General features: G+C 40.9%; 1 protein-coding gene across 2 annotated transcripts in view; it reads left to right on the top strand.

The window, feature by feature from the left end:
- Positions 1-25,149, top strand: part of NEK4 (NIMA related kinase 4) — a 32,897-nt gene that overhangs the window by 2,013 nt on the left and 5,735 nt on the right. Inside the window, exons 3-15 of one of the 2 annotated variants that reach the window (XM_075833807.1) lie at positions 1,569-1,835; positions 2,372-2,569; positions 3,203-3,310; positions 6,154-6,308; positions 7,871-7,997; positions 9,083-9,460; positions 10,854-10,910; positions 11,251-11,364; positions 11,586-11,729; positions 12,333-12,402; positions 13,410-13,498; positions 21,749-21,843; positions 24,855-25,054. In XM_075833807.1, coding sequence (XP_075689922.1) covers positions 1,569-1,835; positions 2,372-2,569; positions 3,203-3,310; positions 6,154-6,308; positions 7,871-7,997; positions 9,083-9,460; positions 10,854-10,910; positions 11,251-11,364; positions 11,586-11,729; positions 12,333-12,402; positions 13,410-13,498; positions 21,749-21,843; positions 24,855-25,054 — 2,002 coding nt within the window. The remainder of the gene's footprint in view (positions 1-1,568; positions 1,836-2,371; positions 2,570-3,202; positions 3,311-6,153; positions 6,309-7,870; positions 7,998-9,082; positions 9,461-10,853; positions 10,911-11,250; positions 11,365-11,585; positions 11,730-12,332; positions 12,403-13,409; positions 13,499-21,748; positions 21,844-24,854; positions 25,055-25,149) is intronic. The other variant, XM_075833806.1, reaches the window with a different exon arrangement.

The raw sequence follows: 25,149 nt of genomic DNA, 5'->3' as shown, positions 1-25,149 counted from the left end.
GCGTACCATACGGTCAAGCTGCTCCCACAACAGCTCTATGGGGTTGAGATCTGGTGACTGCGCTGGCCACTCCATTACAGATAGAATACCAGCTGCTTGCTTCTTCCCTAAATAGTTCTTGCATAATTTGGAGGTGTGCTTTGGGTCATTGTCCTGTTGTAGGATGAAATTGGCTCCAATCAAGCGCTGTCCACAGGGTATGGCATGGCGTTGCAAAATGGAGTGATAGCCTTCCTTATTCAAAATCCCTTTTACCTTGTACAAATCTCCCACTTTACCAGCACCAAAGCAACCCCAGACCATCACATTACCTCCACCATGCTTGACAGATGGCGTCAGGCACTCTTCCAGCATCTTTTTAGTTGTTCTGCGTCTCACAAATGTTCTTCTGTGTGATCCAAACACCTCAAACTTAGATTAGTCTGTCCATAACACTTTTTTCCAATCTTCCTCTGTCCAATGTCTGTGTGCTTTTGCCCATATTAATCTTTTCCTTTTATTAGCCAGTCTCAGATATGGCTTTTTCTTTGCCACTCTGCCCTGAAGGCCAGCATCCCAGAGTCGTCTCTTCACTGTAGACGTTGACACTGGCGTTTTGCGGGTACTATTTAATGAAGCTGCCAGTTGAGGACCAGTGAGGCGTCTATTTCTCAAACTAGAGACTCTAATGTACTTGTCTTGTTGCTCAGTTGTGCAGCGGGGCCTCCCACTTCTCTTTCTACTCTGGTTAGAGCCTGTTTGTGCTGTCCTCTGAAGGGAGTAGTACACACCGTTGTAGGAAATCTTCAGTTTCTTGCCAATTTCTCACATGGAATAGCCTTCATTTCTAAGAACAAGAATAGACTGTCGATTTTCACATGAAAACTCTCTTTTTCTAGTCATTTAGAGATTTTAATCAAACCCACAAATGTAATGCTCCAGATTCTCAACTAGCTCAAAGGAAGGTCAGTTTTATAGCTCCTCTAAACAGCAAAACTGTTTACAACGGTGCTAACATAATTGCACAAGGGTTTTCAAGTGTTTTCTAATCATCCATTAGCCTTCTAACACAGTTAGCAAACACAATGTACCATTAGAACACTGGAGTGATGGTTGCCGGAAATGGGCCTCTATACACCTATGTAGATATTGCATTAAAAACCAGACGTTTGCAGCTGGAATAGTCATTTAGGACATTAACAATGTATAGAGTGTATTTCTGATTGATTTAATGTTATCTTCATTGAAAAAAACTGTGCTTTTCTTGCAAAAATAAGGAAATTTTTAAGTGACCCTAAACTTTTGAACGGTAGTGTCTAGTCAATTGAGAAAAGGAATGCAGAAACGGAAAGAATCCATTATGATATTTTATCATCCACTTTGCTTTCTGTTAAAAAGAAGAAGCATGATGCTAGTGTGAACAGAGCCCAAATAAGAAATGCCAGGAAGAAATTTTCTCTAAGATTTATATGTATTCCCGCCAGATTCTAAAGAAAGATAAATAAATCGCTCACACACACGCTATATATAAAATGGGTAGAAACACTTTTATTGAATTCTTAAGTGTTTTTTGTCTATTTCTACCTCAGTATGTGATCAAGAAACTGAGTCTTCGCAACGCTCCTCGCAGAGAACGGAAAGCAGCAGAACAAGAGGCCCAGCTCCTCTCACAGCTAAAACATCCGAACATTGTGGCATATAAGGAATCATGGGAGGGTGATGATGGCCTACTTTATATTGTCATGGGCTTCTGTGAAGGGGGAGACTTGTACCATAAACTGAAGGAGCAAAAGGGTAAACTTCTCCCAGAAAGCCAAGTAGTGGAGTGGTTTGTACAGATTTCCATGGCACTACAGGTACAGTAATGAGATCAATGACCTTGAGCACTACAGGTATAGTAACGAGATCAATGACCTTGAGCACTACAGGTATAGTAATGAGATCAATGACCTTGATGCCTATTGTCTCTCTGCAGTCGGTACACAGTGACTTCTATATGCCAGACAGTAGCACTGCAGAATTTCTTAATCGTTACATGATCCGTTTCTAGTGTTGCGGACAGGTGCACAGAGTTGTAAGGAGGGTAGCCAGCAAATTAATATGTAGCATACTTGATTATGGCCCCCATTTATTTTATTTTTTTGCTTCTTCGGCCGTTTTTTGGGCTTCGTTTGCTTGGATATATCCTGATTGTAATTTCCCTTTTTATTAGCTGTTTTATCTGCATTTATTAACCACCTTTGCATTGTATTACATGGCTAAGAACCCAGATAATCCTTTTTACACCTAAATGTTAGCAATCAGATAATGTACAGGGGTTAAATGTATACAGCTTTTTTATGCAATGTCCTTGATGTCTGCCTTTTAATATTATTACATTTTCTTTCCACAGTATTTACACGATTCGCGTGTTATGCATCGTGACTTGAAAACTCAGAATATTTTTCTGACTAAATCTAACATCATCAAAGTAGGAGACCTGGGGATTGCACGGGTTCTGGAAAGTCAGTATGATATGGCCAGCACTCTTATTGGGACCCCCTACTACATGAGCCCAGAGTTGTTTTCCAATAAACCATACAATTATAAGGTAATGGCCCACTCAGTTTATTTTATTGTATTGCTACAAGTTGTATGTATGTGTATTAAAGCGTTTGATTGGGTACAGGACAGATTTTCATACTGATGACCTGTCCACTGGATAGGTCATCAGTATATGATCGGTGGGGGCTGACACTCGGGCCCCGCACCGATCAGTCGCTCCGGCTGTCTCCAGGCACCGGATGTCTGTGCCGAAAGTAGATGGCTCCGGTCACAGTATAGTGGCCGTGCTGCAGTACTGCATCTCTGCTCCTTTTCAAGTGAATAGGAGCAGAGTTGCAGTTCTGCAGCACGGCCGCTATGTAGTGTACATAGCTATTTGCTTCCGACACCGGCCACTGAATAACATCCGGTGCCCGTAGGCAGCCGGAACAGCTGATCGGTGCAGGTCGGACCCACACCGATCCTATACTGATTAATTATTACGTAGATAGGTCATCAGTATGATAAACCATCCCGTGCCCGGACAACCCCTTTAAGTTTTTTATTTTAACTGTACATATTGGTTATTGACATTTTACCATGGTCCGAGTATTCCTAGGATCAGGTTACATGTAACTTCTGCTGACGGCCAATTTAAGAGACAATAGTAATCCATACGCTTTACTCTATGATCTTGCAGTCAGATGTGTGGGCCCTGGGATGCTGTGTGTACGAGATGGCAACTCTAAAGCATGCCTTCAATGCCAAGGACATGAACTCTTTAGTATATCGGATCATTGAAGGAAAGGTAACGTTTAACCCCTTCCCCCTGCTTGCATTCTGGGCCCTAATGTCCAAGCCATTTTTTACATTTTTCCATTGTCACATTCGAAGAGCTATAACTTTTTTATTTTTGCGTCGGCATAGCTGTATGAGGTCTTGTTTTTTTGCGGGACGACTTGCAGTTTTTATTGGTACCATTTGAGAGTAGATGCGACTTTTTGATCACTTTTTATCACATTTTTTTAAAGTCAGGATTAACAGAAAACAGCAATTTTTCCATTGTTTTTTATTTTATTTTTTACGGCGTTCACCGTGCGGGTTAAATAATGTAACAGCTTTATAGGCGGGGTCGTTACAGACGCGGCGATACCAAATATGTGTCACTTTTTTTCTTTATTGTAGTTTTTTTTAATAGTAAATCATTTTGTAAGGGGAAAAAGTGGGTTTTTCATTTATTTTTTTTCACTTTTTTTTTAAAATTAACTTTATTAAACTTTTTTTACTTTTATACTAGTCCCACTAGGGGACTTCCCTATCCTCCGATCGCTATTGTAATACACTGCAATACTTTTGTATTGCAGTGTATTACTGCCTGTCCGTTTAAAACGGACAGGCATCTGCTAGGTCATGCCTGCGGCATGATCTAGCAGGCATTCGCTCCAGGCAGACCTGGGGGCCTTTATTAGACCCCCGGCTGCCATAGAAGACACAGACACTCTGCGATTTTATCGCCGGGTGTCGGTGGGATGAGAGGGAGCTCCCTCCCTCTCTCCAAAACCATTCAGATGCGGTGCACGCTATTGTGCACCGCATCTGAAGGGTTAAACGGGTGAGATCGATACTAATATCGAACTCACCTGGCAGCTGAGAGCAGGGAGATTTGACGGCTCCCTGCTCTGTTTACTTTATTCTACAGCAGCGCCGTGGAATAGCGGCGCTGTAGAATAAAGCCCATTAATGACCGCCGTGAAAAGGCTAATCGGCGGTCATTAAGGGGTTAAAGCAGTGCTAAAATATGCATTAATATGTTAATTGTGAAGACTACGTCTTTCTGATATTGTATTCATCTTATCATTCTTTGCACAAGTCTGATACTGAAATACAAATAGAATCTTTGTAAAGGCACGTGAGTACGTCAGCTTGGAAGGTTGGTGCCAACGTGCCAAGACTTCAAAGTTTGTTCCCACGCAAGCATAAGGGAATACACCTCTAAAATGCTAAATGTGAAGGAGCCTGTAGAGCAGTATTTTACAACCAAATAACCAGGTGAACTATTTTTCTAGTTCCAGGGAACACCCTACTACTATTCCTTCTTCAGATCTTGGTGTTAAGGGAGATAAAGCTATATTCTGGCTGATGTGTTCTCTTTATCCAAATATCTTTGTGAAAATCAGTTTGCTATCAATACTATAAGGGTATGTTCACACGCTGAGCCAAAAACGTCTGAAAATACGGAGCTGGTTTCAAGGGAAAACAGCCCCTGATTTTCAGACGTTTTTTGAGCAACTCGCGTTTTTTCACGGCGTTTTTGGAGCTGTTTTCAATAGAGTCTATGAGAAAACAGCTCCAAAAACGTCCCAAGAAGTGTCTTGCACTTCTTTTGACGAGGCTGTAATTTTACGCACCGTCTTTTGACAGCGACGCGTAAAATGACAGCTCGTCTGCACAGTACATCGTAAAGCCCATTGAAAGTAATGGGCAGATGTTTGCCGACTTATTGGAGCCGTTTTTTCAGACATAATTCGAGGCGTAAAACGCCTCCATTACGTCTGAAAATAGGTTGTGTGAACCCAGCCTAAAAGTGACAGGTCTTGCTACTCTGTTCTGGGGAACTCCTGACCAGGCTCCAAGGAACCCAAGGGTTTAAGAAAACCCTGTTTGGAAAAAATGGCGCCCTAGAGGAATAAGATTTTGGTGATAAAAGATCTGATTTGAGACTAAGGGTATGTGCACACACACTAATTACGTCCGTAATTGACGGACGTATTTCGGCCGCAAGTCCCGGACCGAACACAGTGCAGGGAGCCGGGCTCCTAGCATCATACTTATGTACGATGCTAGGAGTCCCTGCCTCTCCGTGGAACTACTGTCCTGTACTGAAAACATGATTACAGTACGGGACAGTTGTCCGGCAGCGAGGCAGGGACTCCTAGCATCGTACATAAGTATGATGCTAGGAGCCCGGCTCCCTGCACTGTGTTCGGTCCGGCACTTGCGGCCGAAATACGTCCGTCAATTACGGACGTAATTAGTGTGTGTGCACATACCCTTAGAAGTATCACTCTTTTAGAACATTTGCACACAACCAGTTCTGCTGTAAATACTGGGATGTTGATGTAGTGTTACTTATTCGAAAGAACCACATAAAATGTAGTAACTTTATCCTTTTAATCATGCAAAACAAATTTAGAGGTAATTTATAAAAACTTAAAGTTATGTGTATATATATATATATATTTATTATGTAACGTGTTACATCAATGAACTTGCATGTTTACTGCTAAGCTTTCTTTTTACCAGGGTATAAAGCATCCGGCATGTTGAATTTCAGCAAGCTCGATCCTTGGCAGGTTACAATGACTTTATTCTAAAGTGTACATATAGATTAAAGCACAGTATTCTAGCACCTACAGTTATGCTTGGTGTTAATGAACTCTGGATTTCATATGTACAGATGTAGCACAGTTTATCTTGACTTTGATAACTTGCTGCAGCGTGATATTACAAAAAAAGTGATTGAGAAGTCATTAAAAAAGTGAAGTTAAAGTTTCTTACCACATTTTCATTGAACAAGTTAAGTGTCAAGATAAAGATTGCTACATATAATATAATGTATGTCATTTATTTGTTTTTATTTTTGCTTTACAGATGCCTCCAATGCCTAAAGATTACAGTAATGAACTGAGGGATTTGATAGGAACAATGCTAAGCCGACAGCCTGAAAAGAGGCCTACCGCAAGGCAGATACTGAGAAAGCCATATATCAAACAGCACATTGCCTTGTTTTTAAAGAACACAAAACTGTAAGTAATAGTGTTAAGGGGGTTCAATACTAATGCTAAATGTATGTTATAAAGTGTCATTACATCAAATGCTAACACTTTGTAATATACTGAGAGCGACTACAAACTGTACGAGGGAGCTGGTAGAGCGGCTCCAGGCTCATCCTGGTGTGCTGCCGCAGAGGCGTGCCTACCTTAATAGAACTCAATGGAAACAGGAGCGTCCATGGAGTGGTGCAGAAGCAACCGCTTTAAAGAAACATTAAACCTAGAGGTGACTGAGGAAAAACAAAACCAGAAAGCAAACACTTGCCTGTTTTTCAGTCTTCAGGGGCAAACAGTCTTGTAGAAATCTGGCAGAGAAACGAGTCTTTCACAGGTTGGTTTTCTCCATTTTTTTAGCTGCTGAGATTAAGCAGCCAAAGCTCTGCCGCTTTTCCCAAACCCGTCCAAGATCAAAAAAATGGTCCAGGAAATATAGAATGAGAATATAAAAGAATGGCACCAAGAAAGAGGAGGAAATCATGAAAATTGATGCTAGTACTTTTTTCTTTTTTTACTTTAGTGTTCCTTTAGGCAAGCAAGCAGTTTGCTAATTCATCTACGTTATTTTATAAAAAGACTGACTGAATGTCAAAGCTTTGTTCCAGTTACTAGCGTCATTGAACAGTAATATGCACCTTGAATCCTTGAGTTGTCAGTCTTCTAATTTTCTATTCAGCCACTTCTCGGGTATCTTGCAACTAAAGATGGAAGCCCAAAAGGTTGTCACCCGGCTTTCCATAGACTTTGAATAGTATGTTATTCTGCAATAGTATAAGGAGCCCAGTTCCCTTTTTGACTGGTCTTAACCTGTGACTTCTTATGCAGCAATTTGAATTAAAATCGAAAACCTGGTGTAAATTACCGCTATCAGTGGTGGGTTGAATTAATCTTCTGAAAATTATATGGTTCCTCAGTCCACTTCAACTTGGGTCACTCCATGGCAGCCTGAACTGGCTCGCCTTGGAGGTTACAGCTAGTGGAAATTTAAGGGTATCTGCTGCTCACCACCTATTTTTTTAAGATGGAGAGCTTAAATAGTTTTCTCGGTTACAGAATGAGTATGACTTAACTTGTAAAACCGATTGTAAGGTATCCCTCATCTTTAAAACGGAAATTGGGAAAGCGGCCTGGGTCTGATTGAAGATGAGCAGTCGCAGGATATACTGGGTAAAAAAATCCCACAATTGTCCCTTAGCGAGGCTCACATGTTGTCACATATTTACTCGATACCTAGAGTGTATAGAACACCATTCTTTTATAATAGGACTGCGTGACTCAGGTGCAAAACTCATCAGGCAGAGTTATTTTCTATGTTCTGGTCATGCCAGGATGCTTTACGTGGCTAGAAAAAGTATAGCCCAGCGTTAGTTGCAAAAATCCCAGCCTATGCTGCGGGAATCAATTGATAAAACTGGTTTATTGCCGTTGAAAAATAATATCTATATAAAAGGATGTCAAGGAAAAAATGATCTATGCTGAGCTTGGCTTGACAGATCGGGTTTAGCTCTTTTCTGTTTTTTGTTTTTTTGTATATAAAGAAAACAGATCAAACGGCGAAAGAAAACGGTAGATTCCAGCCTCAGTAGTCTCCCAATAGATGGAAAACTGCAGGAGCAGGAGATACAAGCAGAAACTGCCCCTGATCATAGAAAAAAACAGAAAGTGGTAAAATTATTATTCATTTATTTTTAATGTGCTCGCATGCTGCAATTTTTAATTCATTTGTTCTTTCTACATTGTATTTTTTAGAAAAAGAGATCTCCTCTTTGTCAACCGTTTATAGCAAGGGCTACGCAGCGACCATAGATTCCATAGGAAATCATTGAGTCACACAGTTGTGTGAGGTTAGAAAAAAGGGTCCACTGTTCTCCATGGGCTGTGTCTGGTTTGGCAGCTCCGTTACATTCAAGTGAATGGGGCCAAGCTGCAATTCTATACACAGCCCATGGACAAGAGACGTACTGACAGAACCTTTTTGCTTATCTCCTGTAATGTTTCTGCAATTTTTTTCTGGCACCAAAGTTGCAGTTGAATGCAGTTTTTGTCCCATGTCACAGTCCTACAACCATTTATTTCCCGGGCCTTGAATAGCTATGATGACTCGGTTTTGGATTTTAGCTGCTAAAAACATTGAATAAACTAACTGTCATTATTGCATCAGTTTTATAATCCGTTTGGATACTTTGCAAACCAGAAATGTGTTCACATAAAGCATGCATTGCTGTTGTATGTGTCAGTCATTTAAATTAAAGTAAGTGATCCTGATCAGGTTTCTTGTAAAGCCAGGCTGGCAATAGACATGAGATAAAAATTTGCCATTTCGACCGACCATCATTTTCAAAATGAACGCCAACAATCTTTCCTGATGGCAGACTCCTCTCTCTCGAAAACGTGATCGGCCAGGTGGGAAAATTTCAGCTGTGGTCGGCCAAAACTACAAGTGTATGGCATGATCGTCTGAATTTGGTCATTCATTTGCCTCTTTATGCTAGCCCCAGGGAGCCCGTTTTTTAAAAAAAAAACAGTCTACCTAATCGGCCAGTATAGTCTCACTTGTGCGAACGATCCCATTGACGATTGATCGCCCACATTCTGGACGATCAACGTCTTAGGTGTATGGCCAGTTTAAGGGCTGAAACAATTGTCATTTGCAATTTTTTATTTCCTTAATCTAGATTATTATACTTTATAGGCAAATTATAAATTTTTTTTTTTTAGTTTACACATTTGACAATTTTCTACCAATGCAGAATAAAAGAAAAAGCCCAGTGAAGACAAAAGCAGACTGTATTCCTTCACCTGCTCCTGATCTCCCACACATGAACAATACATCAGGTTCTATTTCAACTCTCAGCAAGGTGGATATCAGTATCCTGTCCAATGACAAAAGCGCACCATGTGGCGAACATTTGATACCGGAGCTCCAGAATAATTGCAGCGACACTCCATGTAAAATGACACCAAATGGTCCACAAGCGCAGGACATCAAAGTAAACCCGCATCTAGCATTAAACTTCAAAATGGAAAATAAAATTTCGCTGCTAGCGACTCCTGCTACCATGGAGGATGCAGAAGACACCATGAAACTTTTACAGTCAATCAACAAAGGCGACGAGAAGACTAACCAGGTAGCCTAGAAACTGCACAACCAATGACTTTGATGCCTTTGCTTGTATGTGTATATATAATTCTAGTATATGTATTATTTTAATGACTATAAGGCTCCCTTTTTTTAAGCTGATACAATTTTTTTTTTACGTGTCTAATAGTCCTGGGGGGTCTAATCATCCAATGTGAAAAATATAGTTTTTATTATGATTTTCTGGTTTAACAGTTCTACTTAAATGGATGTGTTGCCCTCACTTTGGAGGTAAGCAGTTGACGGACAGTGTCGCCCGAGCGTTCTCAACACTTTATGGGCATCTTGTATATCTCATGACATCTTCGCTTTAACTCCTCTATATCTTGTAGTATTATTATTACTTAACTTAAAGGGGTATTCCAATCTCTTACTTTTTGGGACCTGTACCTATCTGGAGAACAGAGAATGCATGTAAGTAGCTTTATCTATTCACTTCTACAGGAGTTACGGAAACAGACGAGTACACTTGAGACCCACAACTATCAGACATTGATGGCATATCCTGTGCTATAAATGACGGAGATGGGAATACCCCTTTAATTACTGTATACTGTAGCACATTTCTTTCTAGACTTATAGAGATTGCGGTTTAAAGGCTATGTATACCTTTTGAAAATATTATTTTTTTTTTTTAATAAAAATATTTATCAGTGTGATTAGTTCAACTTTCAACATACTTTTTATTACAAATTATTTAGACTTTTTGAGATACAGCTGCTTTGTATTGTATTGTGCATACAGAGCAGCTGTATCGTGCGCTAAGACCTGAATCCGTCAGGTCTGTGGGACTGACTGGTTCAGTGAAAGCGGGTCTTGCGTGTCTTTGACGCACAGGATCCACATGTAATCGATCACATCTAAGTTCAAAACTTAGATGTGATCAATAGCAGCCTGACCACCCAGGACCCGCTGTCACTGAACACAGACACGAACCCAAAGTAAAACTTTCCATCCTACTCCCTGACTTTAAATGAATGTTGCTCCCCGAATATAATATAAAAGCTAAGATTCTAGAATTTAATATGATACCAAGATCTAAGCTACGGCCTTATTGGGGCAATCTTTTAAAATCCTAAAGGGTTGCATATGTCTTTGCCAGTGAAAGGGTTAATAGGGGCTTGGTATTGTTGCGTCGGATATTGCACTGACTGCTCTAAATGCTTTATTTCCCGACGGCACATTTAAACTTTGAGCTGGAGCAGCGAGCATTTTGTAAGCGAAAGCTCAATATAAATGTACAGTTAGGCCTTGTTCACACGGCGCTCAAAAAACGACGTGTAAATGTCTCAAAAACGCGTCAAATACACTCCATGTGAACAAGGCCTTATTAATATTGCAAGAATCCTATTTTAAAATGCTTTTTTTCTCTTTTCTTGTAGGAATCTTTGGATTCTACAGAAAAACTCCTAGAGCCGTTTGTACCTGTTACAGAACCAGTATGTAGAACATGTTTCTATATTTAAAAAAATATTTTAACTATAATGAGATAATTTACTGAGCAGTTTTTGGATTTTCCATTAATAAGCTTTGCTTAGGACAGGCTATCAATGTATCAATTATGGGGTCATAAGAATGAAGGGGCAGTGGCGCTCACTGTGCTGGGCTACTGCAATGAAGGGGCCGCGTTGCTCCAGGGACCGCTGCTGCCACTTCGTTCTGCTGATTATTGGGGGCTCTGAAGGTCATCAACTTGAAATCCTGTGAAACCCTTTAATCTCTTTTATAGTAACAAGCTTCCTATAACCGTTTATAATCCATCTTCTTGTTTTGTTACAGGATGGGAAAGTGGCAAAAACTGAAATACAGCCCCATAATTCTATATCTGAACCATCTCTATCCAAGCATCGAAGACAAAAGATCAGAGAAGATGTGTCCTCACACTCTGAGCAGGTGAAGATTGCGAACTACAGAGATTGTCAGTTATGGTTAACTAAAACCAACTAGCCTAGCCTATCATAGCGAGTACCGGATTTACATATCTGTAAGAGAGGAATTAACATTATGCCCTTTACTGGGATAAAGTAAAATGCGTGTACAGCGCTGCGTAGTATGTTAGTGCTTTATAATCTAAGGTACAAGATAAATAAATGAATAAATTGGTGTGTTTTTAGTTTCCTGTGGTTTGTCCAAGACCTTTGCCTTCTCCTCCTGCCATGCAAAATAGAGCTGCTGCAATATCGCTCAGCAGCCCTGAAAGGAAGGCCATTGCTGCAAAATCCGAAGGTGGTTCAACACCTAGCAGTCTGCTATCTCAGGTACAAACTACCGATTTCTCAATATTGCGACAAGACTTTTCAGCTTTAGAGGTTCCCTTGTGAGCATAAAGTCCTGATTTTCTACAAGGCTTTACTGCAAGGTCATGAATATTGTTTGATTTAAACTTGAAGCCAAAAGGCACAGAGACTCATAGGTAACGCGAATTTTTGCAAAATGGAAACCTTTTATTACCACTCATCTTACTCCAGACGAGATCAGAGAAATGATGCCAAAACTTCGATTCTCCACATGGTATCACACCAAAAATTTGGAGGGCTCTTTGGGAGTCTTACAGCAATCTGACCGATATTTTTTGGTATTTTCATAGAGATATGTTATGCCAGGCTTTCACGGCATTCCCTACTGAAATGTCGTGAATGTAACAGGTCCTTTTAAATATGCTTAAAACCATGTCAGGCAAAATGTATATAATGCTATATTTATGACCGTGTTTCTTTTTTCTTGTGTATAACTGGAATTTATACTAGTTCTATGTATGAATGTTTAATTTTTCAGGAAAAAAAAAAATAATATTGTTTGATTTACATATAACTTTGGACTGTGCACTGCAGTAAACTCCGGTTCTATTTACTTTTATAAAGGATTATCGACCATTGTCAGCAAGAGAAAGACGACGACTAAAACAGTCCCAAGAAGAAATATCAATATCTGGTGAGATATTTGAATTCATATGACAATTATCCAATGCTACAGTGAATTATTTTATGTCTTTGTCATTGAGGCTGGTATGTAGAGCCAAATTCTGATATGTACACAACAGTCCTCAACAATAGTTAGAGAAGTGATTGTACACGTTAAAGTTCTACCAGATATTGACTAAAATTCCTGTAAACCATGTACCTAGCTAGGTCCTTTACAGTGTAACTAAACTTATTAAAAAGTTTTTAAATGTCAGTGACACATCAGAAGTTCTGATGGGTGGGAGTCCGAGCACTGAGACCCCCACTGTTTGCTAAATCAAAGTGGCATTAGCACTTGGGTGAGCGCTGTGCCGCTTTGTTTGTGATCAGCTTTCCTTGGAGTGGTGTACGGGCTCAAATCATATTATGCCCCCATACCCATAGACATGGTGGAATCTTCACGTGGATTTCGGGCTGAAATCTGTGTGTTTTCAATGGGAAATCTGTATTGTTGTTCACACAACTCAGATTAATTTTTTTTGCCGCAAATTTGTGTTGGATTGAATTCAGCCTTAGATCTGCCGTTTAAACATGGCCATGCATTTTGTGAAAGCAGACACTGCCATTGTCAAAATGCCATCCAGCACTTTTCACTCATGACTGTCTTCCTATAAATCTGTATCAAACAGTAATGTTCTGTAAAAATACATGAAAATGTATGTTTGTAATAAAAAGCATGACCCGAACTGAGTCTTCGATGCACAACAAGTTCTAAAAATGAAAGTTCAAGATGTGCTTTCCCTCTATGTAGAAGGTAGGCAGAGGCTGGGGATGTCATTCACCAGCATCTTCTCACCCACTCAACATCAGGGAAGTATTGATTTTGTTTGACGATCGTTCTAAATGCAAAAAAAAAACTTAAATTTAAAGACCAAATGTAATGTAAAACATAATCGTAGAAGAATGGCTTGATGTTAAATTGGAACAATACCAACATGGCATAGCTAAATAAAGAAAATAATGTATTTGTTTCTCAAGCGCCATCCGTCAGAGTAGGATCTGCCCAAGCTGCTGACAGAGGGCAAGCAATAAATCCTGCATGTCAGTCATTGCCAAGTCTACATGAGGTGAGTTCTGCCTTTCCTGAAATGGTGTTAGAAAAATAATAACATGAGGAAATAACAAGGGACTGTATTATTAATGACAAGGGACTGTATTACTAATAACAAGGGACTATTACTAATAACAAGGGGCCGTAATATTAATTACAAGGGGCCGTATTATTAATTACAAGGGACTGTATTATTAATAACAAGGGACTGTATTATTAATAATAAGGGACTGTATTATTAATAACAAGGGACTGTATGCGTTTTTTTATATTTACTAGTTACTTTATCTCTCCTTGTGTTTTGTATATGCCAAATAAGTAATATTTTCTGTCTTCTTTATAAAGTTTTTCAGATGTATCTTTTTTTATTTAGCCTATTTTCCTTGAAGAATAAGCCCTTATGCACACAACAGGGTTTCCCGGCTGTGTGATGGCCGTTCAAAAAACGTCCGTCACCCGGCTCCAGTAGGAACAATAGACCTCTAATGGGGCTATTCACACGAGCAATTTTTTTGAAAAATTGGACATTACCTATTTTCGGCCGTTCTCCCGGCCTCCCAGATCCCATAGAAGTCTATGGGGCCGGGTAATACACGGCCATCACTTGAATGTGCTCCAAGTGACGGCCGTGTCTTCCGTCGCTCTCTCCTTCTCCTCCTCACAGTGTGAAGTGCATGTGAGGAGGAGGAGGGTATGTCTTTTGCTCCCTGTAGGAGCTTCGGCAATGCTGTGGCTAGGGATTGGGGATTCCGCTCCAGCAGAAGCTCCTGACTTCACTGTGTCCATATATGGACATTGAAGTCAGGGACTTCTCCTGGAACGGTGGCGCTATCTACAGACAGGTAGGGGGGGTGCCATCTATGGGGGGGTGCTGTGTAGAGCTACCTGCAGGGGGCTGTGTGGCATTACCTATGGGGATACTGTGTGGCATTACCTATGGGGGTGCTGTGTGGCATTACCTACAGGGGGGTGCTGTGTGGCATTACCTACAGGGGGGTGCTGTGTGGCATTACCTACAGGGGGGTGCTGTGTGGCATTACCTACAGGGGGGTGCTGTGTGGCATTACCTACAGGGGGGTGCTGTGTGGCATTACCTACAGGGGGGTGCTGTGTGGCATTACCTACAGGGGGGTGCTGTGTGGCATTACCTACAGGGGGGTGCTGTGTGGCATTACCTACAGGGGGGTGCTGTGTGGCATTACCTACAGGGGGGTGCTGTGTGGCATTACCTACAGGGGGGTGCTGTGTGGCATTACCTACAGGGGGGTGCTGTGTGGCATTACCTACAGGGGGGTGCTGTGTGGCATTACCTACAGGGGGGTGCTGTGTGGCATTACCTACAGGGGGGTGCTGTGTGGCATTACCTACAGGGGGGTGCTGTGTGGCATTACCTACAGGGGGGTGCTGTGTGGCATTACCTACAGGGGGGTGCTGTGTGGCATTACCTACAGGGGGGTGCTGTGTGGCATTACCTACAGGGGGGTGCTGTGTGGCATTACCTACAGGGGGGTGCTGTGTGGCATTACCTACAGGGGGGTGCTGTGTGGCATTACCTACAGGGGGGTGCTGTGTGGCATTACCTACAGGGGGGTGCTGTGTGGCATTACCTACAGGGGGGTGCTGTGTGGCATTACCTACAGGGGGGTGCTGTGTGGCATTACCTACAGGGGGGTGCTGTGTGGCATTACCTACAGGGGGCTGCTGTGTGCCACTACCTACAGGGGGCTGCTGTGTGCCACTGCCTACAGGGGGCTGCTGTGTGCCACTGCCTACAGGGGGCTGCTGTGTGCCACTGCCTACAGGGGGCTGCTGTGTGCCACTGCCTACAGGGGGCTGTGTGCCACTGCCTACAGGGGGCTGTGTGCCACTGCCTACAGGGGGCTGTGTGCCACTGCCTACAGGGGGCTGTGTGCCACTGCCTACAGGGGGCTGTGTGCCACTGCCTACAGGGGGCTGTGTGCCACTACCTACAGGGGGCTGTGTGCCACTGCCTACAGGCGGCTGCGTGGCATGAACTACAGGGAGCTCTGTGGCACTACCTACAGGGGGCAGTGTGTGGCATTATCTACAGAGGGAAGTGTGTGGCAAAAATGTACAAATGAAATTAATCCGATTTTAAAACGGACAGGGAAAAAAAACGGATGCAAAATGGGTCAAAATCGTCCGTCAAAAACGACAACACGGAACGAAATCGGAACGGATGCAAAACGGATGCAAACCAGCCGGGAAAAACGGCCGATTTTATCGGCCGACACTCAGACCCTGTCGTGTAAATAAGGCCTAAGAGGGTTTTTCAAAATCATGTGGTAATGTATATTCATTTTCAGGACACTGCAGATTATGTTTATGTGGCTGCACATAGCGATATAGCTATATCGCTATGTGCTGTATAAATTAATGGAGAGAAGTGTATGACGCTGATTGGTCACTGATTGGTCAGCGTCATACACTCCTCTGTACAACGCCCACTTGGCCATATAGTAAAACACGCCCAGTTGTCCATTGAGAAACTCATTAGCATAAAGGTAATATAGGTCATAACTCCGTCAAAAATGATTGTTTTTCTAAATAAAAAACACTGCTGTAATCTACATTACAGCGCCGATCACATCATGTACAAGATAGGCCACTTATAATGTGGTGACAGAGCCTCTTTAATAAACTTGTGAATCATTTAAAAAAAAAAATAGATTGTAGCTATGGTAGCGTGAAGCATTTCTATGGGAAGGAGCCTGTATCTATAACTAGATTAAAAGTGTCGTGAAGAAAGGGGGAAAGCTTAGAGCGAGATACTTCATAGAGCTCATTGATGAACCCGTCAGATTTGTTAGGTTTAAGGGTCTGGATTGTATTATGAATTTCCATTTCAGAGATCAGTCCTTTCAAAGTTGCTAGTTGGCTATTAGAGACCAAGGAAAGGTGTGATTTCTTTAAGAATGATCTAATGTCTGCTTCTGCTGGTTGTGGAGTGGAAGGACTTTAATAGTCATTGCGGATATAGAATGTAGGCTTAGGGTAGCTTGTCAAAGAACAGTTTACATACTCCGCGACACAAGGAGAGCTTGGATTTGTGAAGTCTTCATAGCATGAGAGCACTGGAAAGCCTGTTCGATCTTCGTCCAGAATAAACAATGCTAGTTACTGTAAATTAAATAACAACAACAACACAAAAGACCAGCATAGAAAACAAGAATAAGAACAACCTAAAAGAACAGCAGACAAATCATATAATACCGTGTGTAGTCATAGAGAACACTCTGCTCGGGGGAATTTAGTGGAAAACTGTAACCAGTGGATCACCACCTTTTTTAGGTATTTAGGAGCTTCAGGCTTAAAGGGTTATTCCCAAGTTGATAAATGTAGCTAGTTAGCTTCCCCTTGAAAAGTTAATAAGTTTTCTAATTACCTGTCCGTCGTCCAGCGATGTCGTTTTCTTGGGATTCTTGATTGAAGTTGCGGTCAGTCCCTCTTTGTATCCTGCTCGTTGCCTAGGTTCCCGGCCACCGCTATTTACCTTTAGCGGTGGCCGCGCATGCGTAATGACATCCACGTGAATTTGCATCTCGGCGCATGCGCAGGAGATGCCGAGGAAGACACCCGTCGTGTGGAGAAGTCTGCGCTCCAGTAAAGGTAAGTATATTTGTGTGTGTGTGTTTGTGTATATCTGTGTGTTTGTGTATATCTGTGTGTTTGTGTATATATGGGTGTGTTTGTGTTTATGTGTGTGTGTGTGTGTGTGTATATATATATATATATATATATATATAGGTGTATTTGTGTGTATATTTTTGTGTGTGTGTGTAAGTGTATATATGGGTGTTTGTGCATATGTGTATATGTTTGTGTGTGTTTTTGTATATGTGTGTGTTTGTGTATATATGGGTGTGTTTGTGTATGTTGGTGTGTTTGTGTATATGTTTGTGTGTGTTTGTGTATATTTTTTTGTGTATATGTGTGTGTTTGTGTATATATGGGTGTGTTTGTGCATATGTGTATATGTTTGTGTGTGTTTTTGTGTATATGTGGGTGTGTTTGTGTATATATGCGTGCGTTTGTGCATATGTGTATATGTTTGTGTGTGTTTTGTATATGTGGGTGTGTTTGTGTATATATGGGTGTGTGTGTGTATATGTGTATATATATATATATATATAGGTGTATTTGTGTGTATGTGTATATGTTTGTGTGTATATTTTTGTGTTTATGTGTGTGTTTGTGTATATATGGGTGTTTGTGCATATGTGTATATGTTTGTGTGTATATGTTTGTGTGTGTGTATATATGGGTGTGTTAGTGTATATCTGTGTTTCTGTATATGTGTGTGTGTGTGTGTGTGTATATGGGTGTTTGTGCGTATGTGTATATGTTTGTGTGTGTTTTTGTATATGTTTGTGTATATATGGGTGTGAGTGTGTATATGTTTGTGTGTATATGTTTGTATATGTGTGTGTGTGTGTTTGTGTATATATGGGTGTGTTTGTGCATATGTGTATATGTTTGTGTGTATATGTTGTGTGTTTTTGTGTATATGTGGGTGTGTTTGTGTATATATGGGTGCGTTTGTGCATATGTGTATATGTTTGTGTGTTTGTTTGTGTATATATGGGTGTGTGTGTGTGTGTGTGTGTGTGTGTGTGTGTATATATATATATATATAGGTGTGTTTGTGTATATTTTTGTGTGTGTTTGTGTATATATGGGTGTGTGTGTGTGTGTGTGTGTGTGTGTATATGGCTTGAGAAAGGTTCCTGTTGAACCGAAACGTTGCTGTGTTGAGGTGAAATAAATCCACTTTTGCTTTCATCCACCTTGAAGTCCTGGTGCCGTTACTACGCTCTACATTTTTCTCTATTTGGATATTGGGAAATTGATTCACCCCCAGGTAACGAACACATGGCCTGATTTGTTGCATTTGGAGTGCTGTGTTCATCCACCCTGGATTGTATATATATGTATATGTATATATATATATATGTTTATGTGTGTGTTTGTGCATGTTTGTGTGTGTTTTTGTATATGTGTGTGTTTGTGTGTATGTGTGTGTTTGTGTATATATGGGTGTGTTTGTGTATATGTTTGTGTGGTATATGTGTATGTTTGTGTAATATATGGGTGTGTGTTTATATGTGTTTGTGTATATGTTTGTGTGTGGTTGTTTGTGTGTGTGTGTAGGGGAGTATAAGTATTGTTCACATTGATAACTTTTTTTTTTATGTTGTTGCAGATTTTGATGTACCGATTTGGCTACGTCTTCGATTCTTTGGACTACTGCGTAGATCTACGTTTTTTGCAAATTTTAATAAAATGGTTAACGAGGGTTTTGTTGGGGATTTCTTATTTCAATAAAAAAAATTGTCTTTTGGGTTTTTTTTTAAACTTTATTAGTGCCTAGATAATGGCAGTTGGCTGATTGACAGCGTCCATTATTAAGGCGGTACTTCGTGTTAGCCGGTGCAGAGGCTAGCACTAACCACCCATTATTACCCCAGTACCCACCACCACCAGGGGTGCCGGGAAGAGCTTGGTACGATCCAGTACCCGACCATCTGTTGTGATGGTCGGGTACTGGGGCGGCCGTAGGCTGGTATTATGAGGCTGGGAAGGGCCAAAAACAGTGGACCTTCCCACCCTTGTAATGCTAGGCTGCCGCTGCTGTGTTGTATTGTATCGGGCTGGTTATAAAAAAGGGGGGGGACCCCCCCACCCCCCCACGTCGTTTTTTTTAAATTTAACAATAGACGTTTGGTCCCCCACATTTTTAATAACCAGCCATATACAAGGCCGCAGCAGCCTGGCATTACACGGGTGGAAGGGGCCACTGGTTTAGTACATTCCCAGGCTAATAACACTGTGTTGTTTGTGGCTGGTTATGATAAATTGGGTGGAACCCCATGTCTTTTTAATAAAAATAATAAATAAATAATTTAAAAAAATGACGTGGGGTCCACTGTTTTTGGCCCTTCCCAGCCTCATAATACCAGACTGCGGCCGCCCCAGAGCCCGACCATCACAACAGATGGTCGGGTACTGGATCGTACCCAGCTCTTCCCGGCACCTCTGGTGGTGGTGAGTACCGGGGTAATAATGGTGTTTAGTGTTAGCCTCTGCACCGGCTAACACTAAGCCTCGCCTTAGTAATGGATGTTGTCACTCAGACAGCGGCCATTACTAAAGTGGTAGTAATAAAATTTGAAAAGAAAAGACAAAGATATAGATAAAATATTTTATTGAAATAAAGCACCCCAAACACAACCCTCATTAACCATTTTATTGATGGGAAAAAAAAAGCGTCATCTAAGTAGTCCTCGAAACCGACGTAGTCCAAACACCAAACCTGTAAAAAAATATATATATAAAACATTTTTTTTAATAAAACATGTCGTAGCCTTAGTTTCAGTTTCATGTGTGATACTGACTGTTATACCATGTATAGAAGCCTGCCGCAAATTTGGCTTAGATACAGGGCGCCAGCAGACAGTATCATACATGGCCATACAGACATTTATACCATCAAACATACATACATGCAAACATATATACATACAAGCAAGCACATATATACATGCAAACATACATACTTGCATGCAACCATACATACAAACATGCACGTATATACATACATGCAAACATACATACATGCAAACATACATACATACATACACATACAAACATGACAACATACATGCAAACATACATACATGCACATATACACATACAAACATGACAACATACATACATGCAAACATACATACTTGCATGCAACCATACATACAAACATGCACATATATACATACATGAAAACATACATACATGCAAACATACATACATGAAAACATACATGCACATATACACATACAAACATGACAACATACATACATGAAAACATACACACACACAAACATACATACAAGCAAACACATACATTCAAACATACAGGGCACATATACACATACAAACATGACAACATACATGCACATATACACATACAAACATGCCAACATACATACAAGAAAACATACATACATGCAAACATACATACATGCAAATATACATACATGCAAACATACATGCAAACATACATACATGAAAACATACATACATGCACATATACACATGACAACATACATACATACATGACAACATACATACATACAAACATACATACATGACAACATACATACATCACAACATACCTACATGCACATATACACATACATACATACATACATACATGACAACATACATACAAAAATAAACTCACCTAAAACGTTCCCACGAAGATCTGAACGGTCCTGTCACTTTTCGTCTTACTGCTCCCATTCACAATAACAGAGCGGTGGGCGCAGATGACGTAATCATGTGGGCCTGATATGATTACGTCATCTGCGCCACAACGCACTGTTACTATGAATGCGAGCGGCGCCAAGTAGAAGGAAGATGGCAAGTGACTGGACCGTTCAGAGCGCCGTTAGAATGTCTTAGGTGAGTTTATTTTTTTTATATATTTTTTGTTGTTTGCCGGGTGCTGATGCAGCACCGGTGCGGCAGATACACAAATTACATGTAGTGACAGGGGGGGGAGAGAGCAGTTGTTTGCCGAAACGGGGTGAGTGTAGTGTAGTGTAGGGTTGATGACATTCACGGTAAGTTCGTCTCAATTGGGCTTACCATGCCCGCTTGAGACGAACATTCTCCTGATGTTGCTAGAACTACAGTATCTAGCAACATCGGGAGCGCGCACACTGCAGAGCTGAGCGGCTTGATTGACATCGAGCCGCTCACGCCCCTTTTTAGAAAAGATAACCAGCACTTGCTGAGTTATCAAGTGTAAAAAAAAAGGCACTTAGGAAATTAATTTTTACAATTTTTTAACAGCAAATGTTTTAAAATTCATTTCCTGCTTAGAATGTCTAAAAAAAAAAATTTGAGTCAACTTGGGACAACCCCTTTAACTGGAATGAGTAGACCTTCTCTAGTCCCGTGTTTTCTTGAGGGCCATGCCGCCAGCTTGCAGACTGTATAATGCGGATGAGCCCACTCAGCCGCGTTCCTTCCGCTATCTTGGAAAAGGTCTGGACAGGCCCCCCCAGTGCATACGGAGTTTTAAAAGGAAATAGCCCAAATAACTTTTTGCTTTATGACGTAATATGTTTTTTCTCTTACAACGTAACCTTTAATGTAAAGAAGCAAATTGTAGACCAAAGTCCTGTTATTTCTTGTACATCCCTTTCTTGTATTCTAACCAAAGTATGTTCTCTTAATATAGAAAAGGCGACATTCTGTAAATGGGTTCTATGCTGAGGATGACCTGAGCTCCTCCACCAATTCCACAGACAAGTCTGAAGGAGATTTTAAAGAAAGGTAATGACTAAGAGCAAGAGCAACCATTCGGTATAGAACTCTGAGAAAAATGACAAGCAGAAATATGTTCAAGGTATGATAGGCTAATGGAGCAATATGTTGTTAAAAGAGGATTCCTACCCTACACGGAAAAAAAAATCCTATGTATTAGTATTATATCAGTAAATCAGAAGTTGGAGCGATGGTTTAGTAATTATGTTGGTTTCACTTACAGAGATAAAGGCTTTTTTCCGTTTTTTTGTGCTGGTGATCTTTGCAAAAGTAACTACAGGACGTGTAGTCATATTGATTGTTACTTTTGAATTTGCTTTAGAAGTAGCTTTTTTGTTTACTGAACATGCTGACAATATGACGGCTTATTCAAAAGTGAGAACCATTTAGGGTTGCACGATGCATCGAAACTTCGATACTGTTTCAATACCGTGCACCCTCAAACTGTTCGATACCGTTATTTCATGTATTTTGATACTAAGCTGTGCGGCCGCACAGCTAAGTATAGTAATACATGAATGTAGTTAGAGCGGGGCTGCGGCTGTGTAATACAGCCATTGCCCCGCTCCTCAGTCCTGACAAGTGTGTGCGCGGGGTCAGTGTGATGCAATGCACTAATGATTGCTGGCGCTGAAGACAGAACATAGCGGGCGCACTACAAAACACACCCATGTTCTGTCTTCAGTGCCTGCGCCGCCGCTCATTAGTGCAGTGCCGGCCACATTACCTCAGGCTGAACGCACGTGCGCACTTATTGTCAAGAGCGGGACAATTACTGTATTACACAGCCGCAGCCCCGCTCTGACGACGGAGATCAGAGAAACCTCTCATCCGCTATTCCCCTGAATGCTGCGATCAAAGCTGACCTTAGCATTCAAGGGGAAAATGAGAAGGGGAGACGCCCTTTGTATCGCGTCACAGGGAATCCCTGTGAAGCGATCGAGGGACATACTATATATGGGCTGACAGCCCAGGGTCCATTGAAGGACCCCAGGGCTGTCTGACCGTATTTCCCATTGTTACGGCATACTTGGGTATGTCCTAACAACTGCCTGTGTACTATCCGTACACAGGCTAATGTACGGAGTTAGAAAAATAATTTTACATGAGACCGGGTTTGTGAAGCCTTTCCTATAACATGCTGCACAATGTTGTCACTTTTGTTGCAGGAGACATTTTTGCTAAACCGAAAAATGCCAATACCTGTATAATTAATAATAAATGTATAAAGTTACAAAACTTTGGTGATAATTTTGATTTACTTTTATATGGCCATGTTTACTTTTGGGTGAAAATTCTGTAAAAGAATTGTTCACAATGTAATAATTTGTGGCATATCAATGGGATATGCCATAAATATCTAATATGTATGGGTCTGAGCTCTGGGACTCGTGCCTACCTGCAGAATAGGGGTCACGTAATGGGGCTTTCTCCATTCTATTCGATGGGAGTTTCGGAAACAGCCAAGTCAATGGCTATCTCTCCATTCAGCCTCCACCTGTATGTGGTGTCCGCCTCATCAGATGGGAAGTGGGTCGGGTGACTCAAGTTCTGGACATAGGTGTGGGTCTCAGAGCATGGACCTGCATCTATCACATCATTTATGGCATATACCGTGGATATGTCAAAAAATAATAAGAAACCGTACCTAAAGACATGGTAGAGGGAGGTGGGCACTTCAGGAGATGTGGCACAGAAAAAACGCCTTGACGCGCGTTTCGCCTACGACCGGCTTCGTCATTTTTTGGTGATACATCACTAGCTTATATTGACCAATTATTCTGCGTACCTATAACTTTTACACCTGGTTATTTGGCCATTGTTGTTTAGCAACATGTTTTGTATTTTATGGTGAGGCAGGGTATGGGACGTCTTGTCTGAGATGGGTTATTCTGTTTTACCTCTGGGTATAAATACATCTATGCCTCTCTGGTGCTGCTCTTCGTATATGACCTGTTTTATTGTGTTCATTTATATATATTTATGTGATACCATGTATTGTTTATTATTAATAAAGATTTCTATTTTTGATGATACGTGTTAGCTACATATTTCCATATTCTAATTGGGTGCTATATACCGTGCATATGCCTCAAATGTTTCAGTTAAACAATGTCATGAAGTGGAATAAAGAGTTGCTAGGAACTTGGAACCCCGTTTAAATATAGTTTTCAGAGCGTTCCATCGTTTTTCTGATCTAACCGTAAATTTAAAAAAATAGATAATGAGACCTTCTTTTGTTTTTTTTAAGCAGATGATGTCCCATGTTATTTTTACAAGTGTGAGTCTAAGGCCGAATTCAGACAACCGTAGAATACTTCCGTGTGACAGTCGTTAAAACAACGGCGATCACACGGACGCATGTATTTCAGTGGGGCCATTCACACGCCCGTGGTTTCAACAGACTGTGTGAAGGATCCGTTGAAAAATAGAACATGTCCTATTTTCTTCCGTTTTCATGGATCCCTCGATAGACTCAAGTCTATGGAGATCCATGAAAACGGGACCCGCACAGGTGCAACTCAGACGTGTGAATCTGGCTTAAAAATAACTTCAGTTCTTGTACTTTATTTGAACGTAATTATACCCGTGGCTTCCAAGGCATATTTCGGGGAGCAGTCCATCAGTATTCTCTCTTCTAATTTTTATCCAACTTGATAATATATAATGTACTAATAATACGTATGTATGATGCTGTGACACCATATCGAAGTGCCACATTATTCTATACATTATATTTCCCTTCTATTTTATTCGCCAAGGCAGACACCCACATTCTAGGGACTGATATAGTATACATGTCTGCTTAGTGGGGGTCTGTATGTTGGACCCCCACAGGGCAGACCTATATAAAATATCACATTGATATGCCATAATTATTAAACCTCTTTAACACATATGTTCAACTGTAAAATTCTGTACAAAAGTGAAAATATTTTTTTTTATATGAAATGTATTCGTGTGTTAGGTGTAAAAGTAGCAGGGGGTGTTTTAACTGTAGACATTTTTTTCCCCCACAGAAAAAATTCAGATTCTGGAGAAATGAACGATCTTGTAAATCTAATGACAGAAACGTTACACATGGAGAAAGATGACAGTCAAATGCCACCGGCTGCTTGTAAAGAATTTAGACTCAACAAAAAGTATAGAGATACATTAATGTTACATGGAAGGACATCTGAGGAGCAAGAAGATATCTGCTTTCAAGACCTGGCGTTAGGTGGGCATCTGATTGGTGGTAACAAAGTCACGTGCCCTACAACTTGCATGCAAGCTATACCACTACCAACGACTAAATATTGTCCAGTAATGTTT

The sequence above is a fragment of the Rhinoderma darwinii genome, chromosome 7 (assembly GCF_050947455.1).
Source record: "Rhinoderma darwinii isolate aRhiDar2 chromosome 7, aRhiDar2.hap1, whole genome shotgun sequence".
NCBI lineage: Eukaryota > Metazoa > Chordata > Amphibia > Anura > Rhinodermatidae > Rhinoderma > Rhinoderma darwinii.
This window is presented reverse-complemented; position numbering and strand designations above follow the sequence as displayed.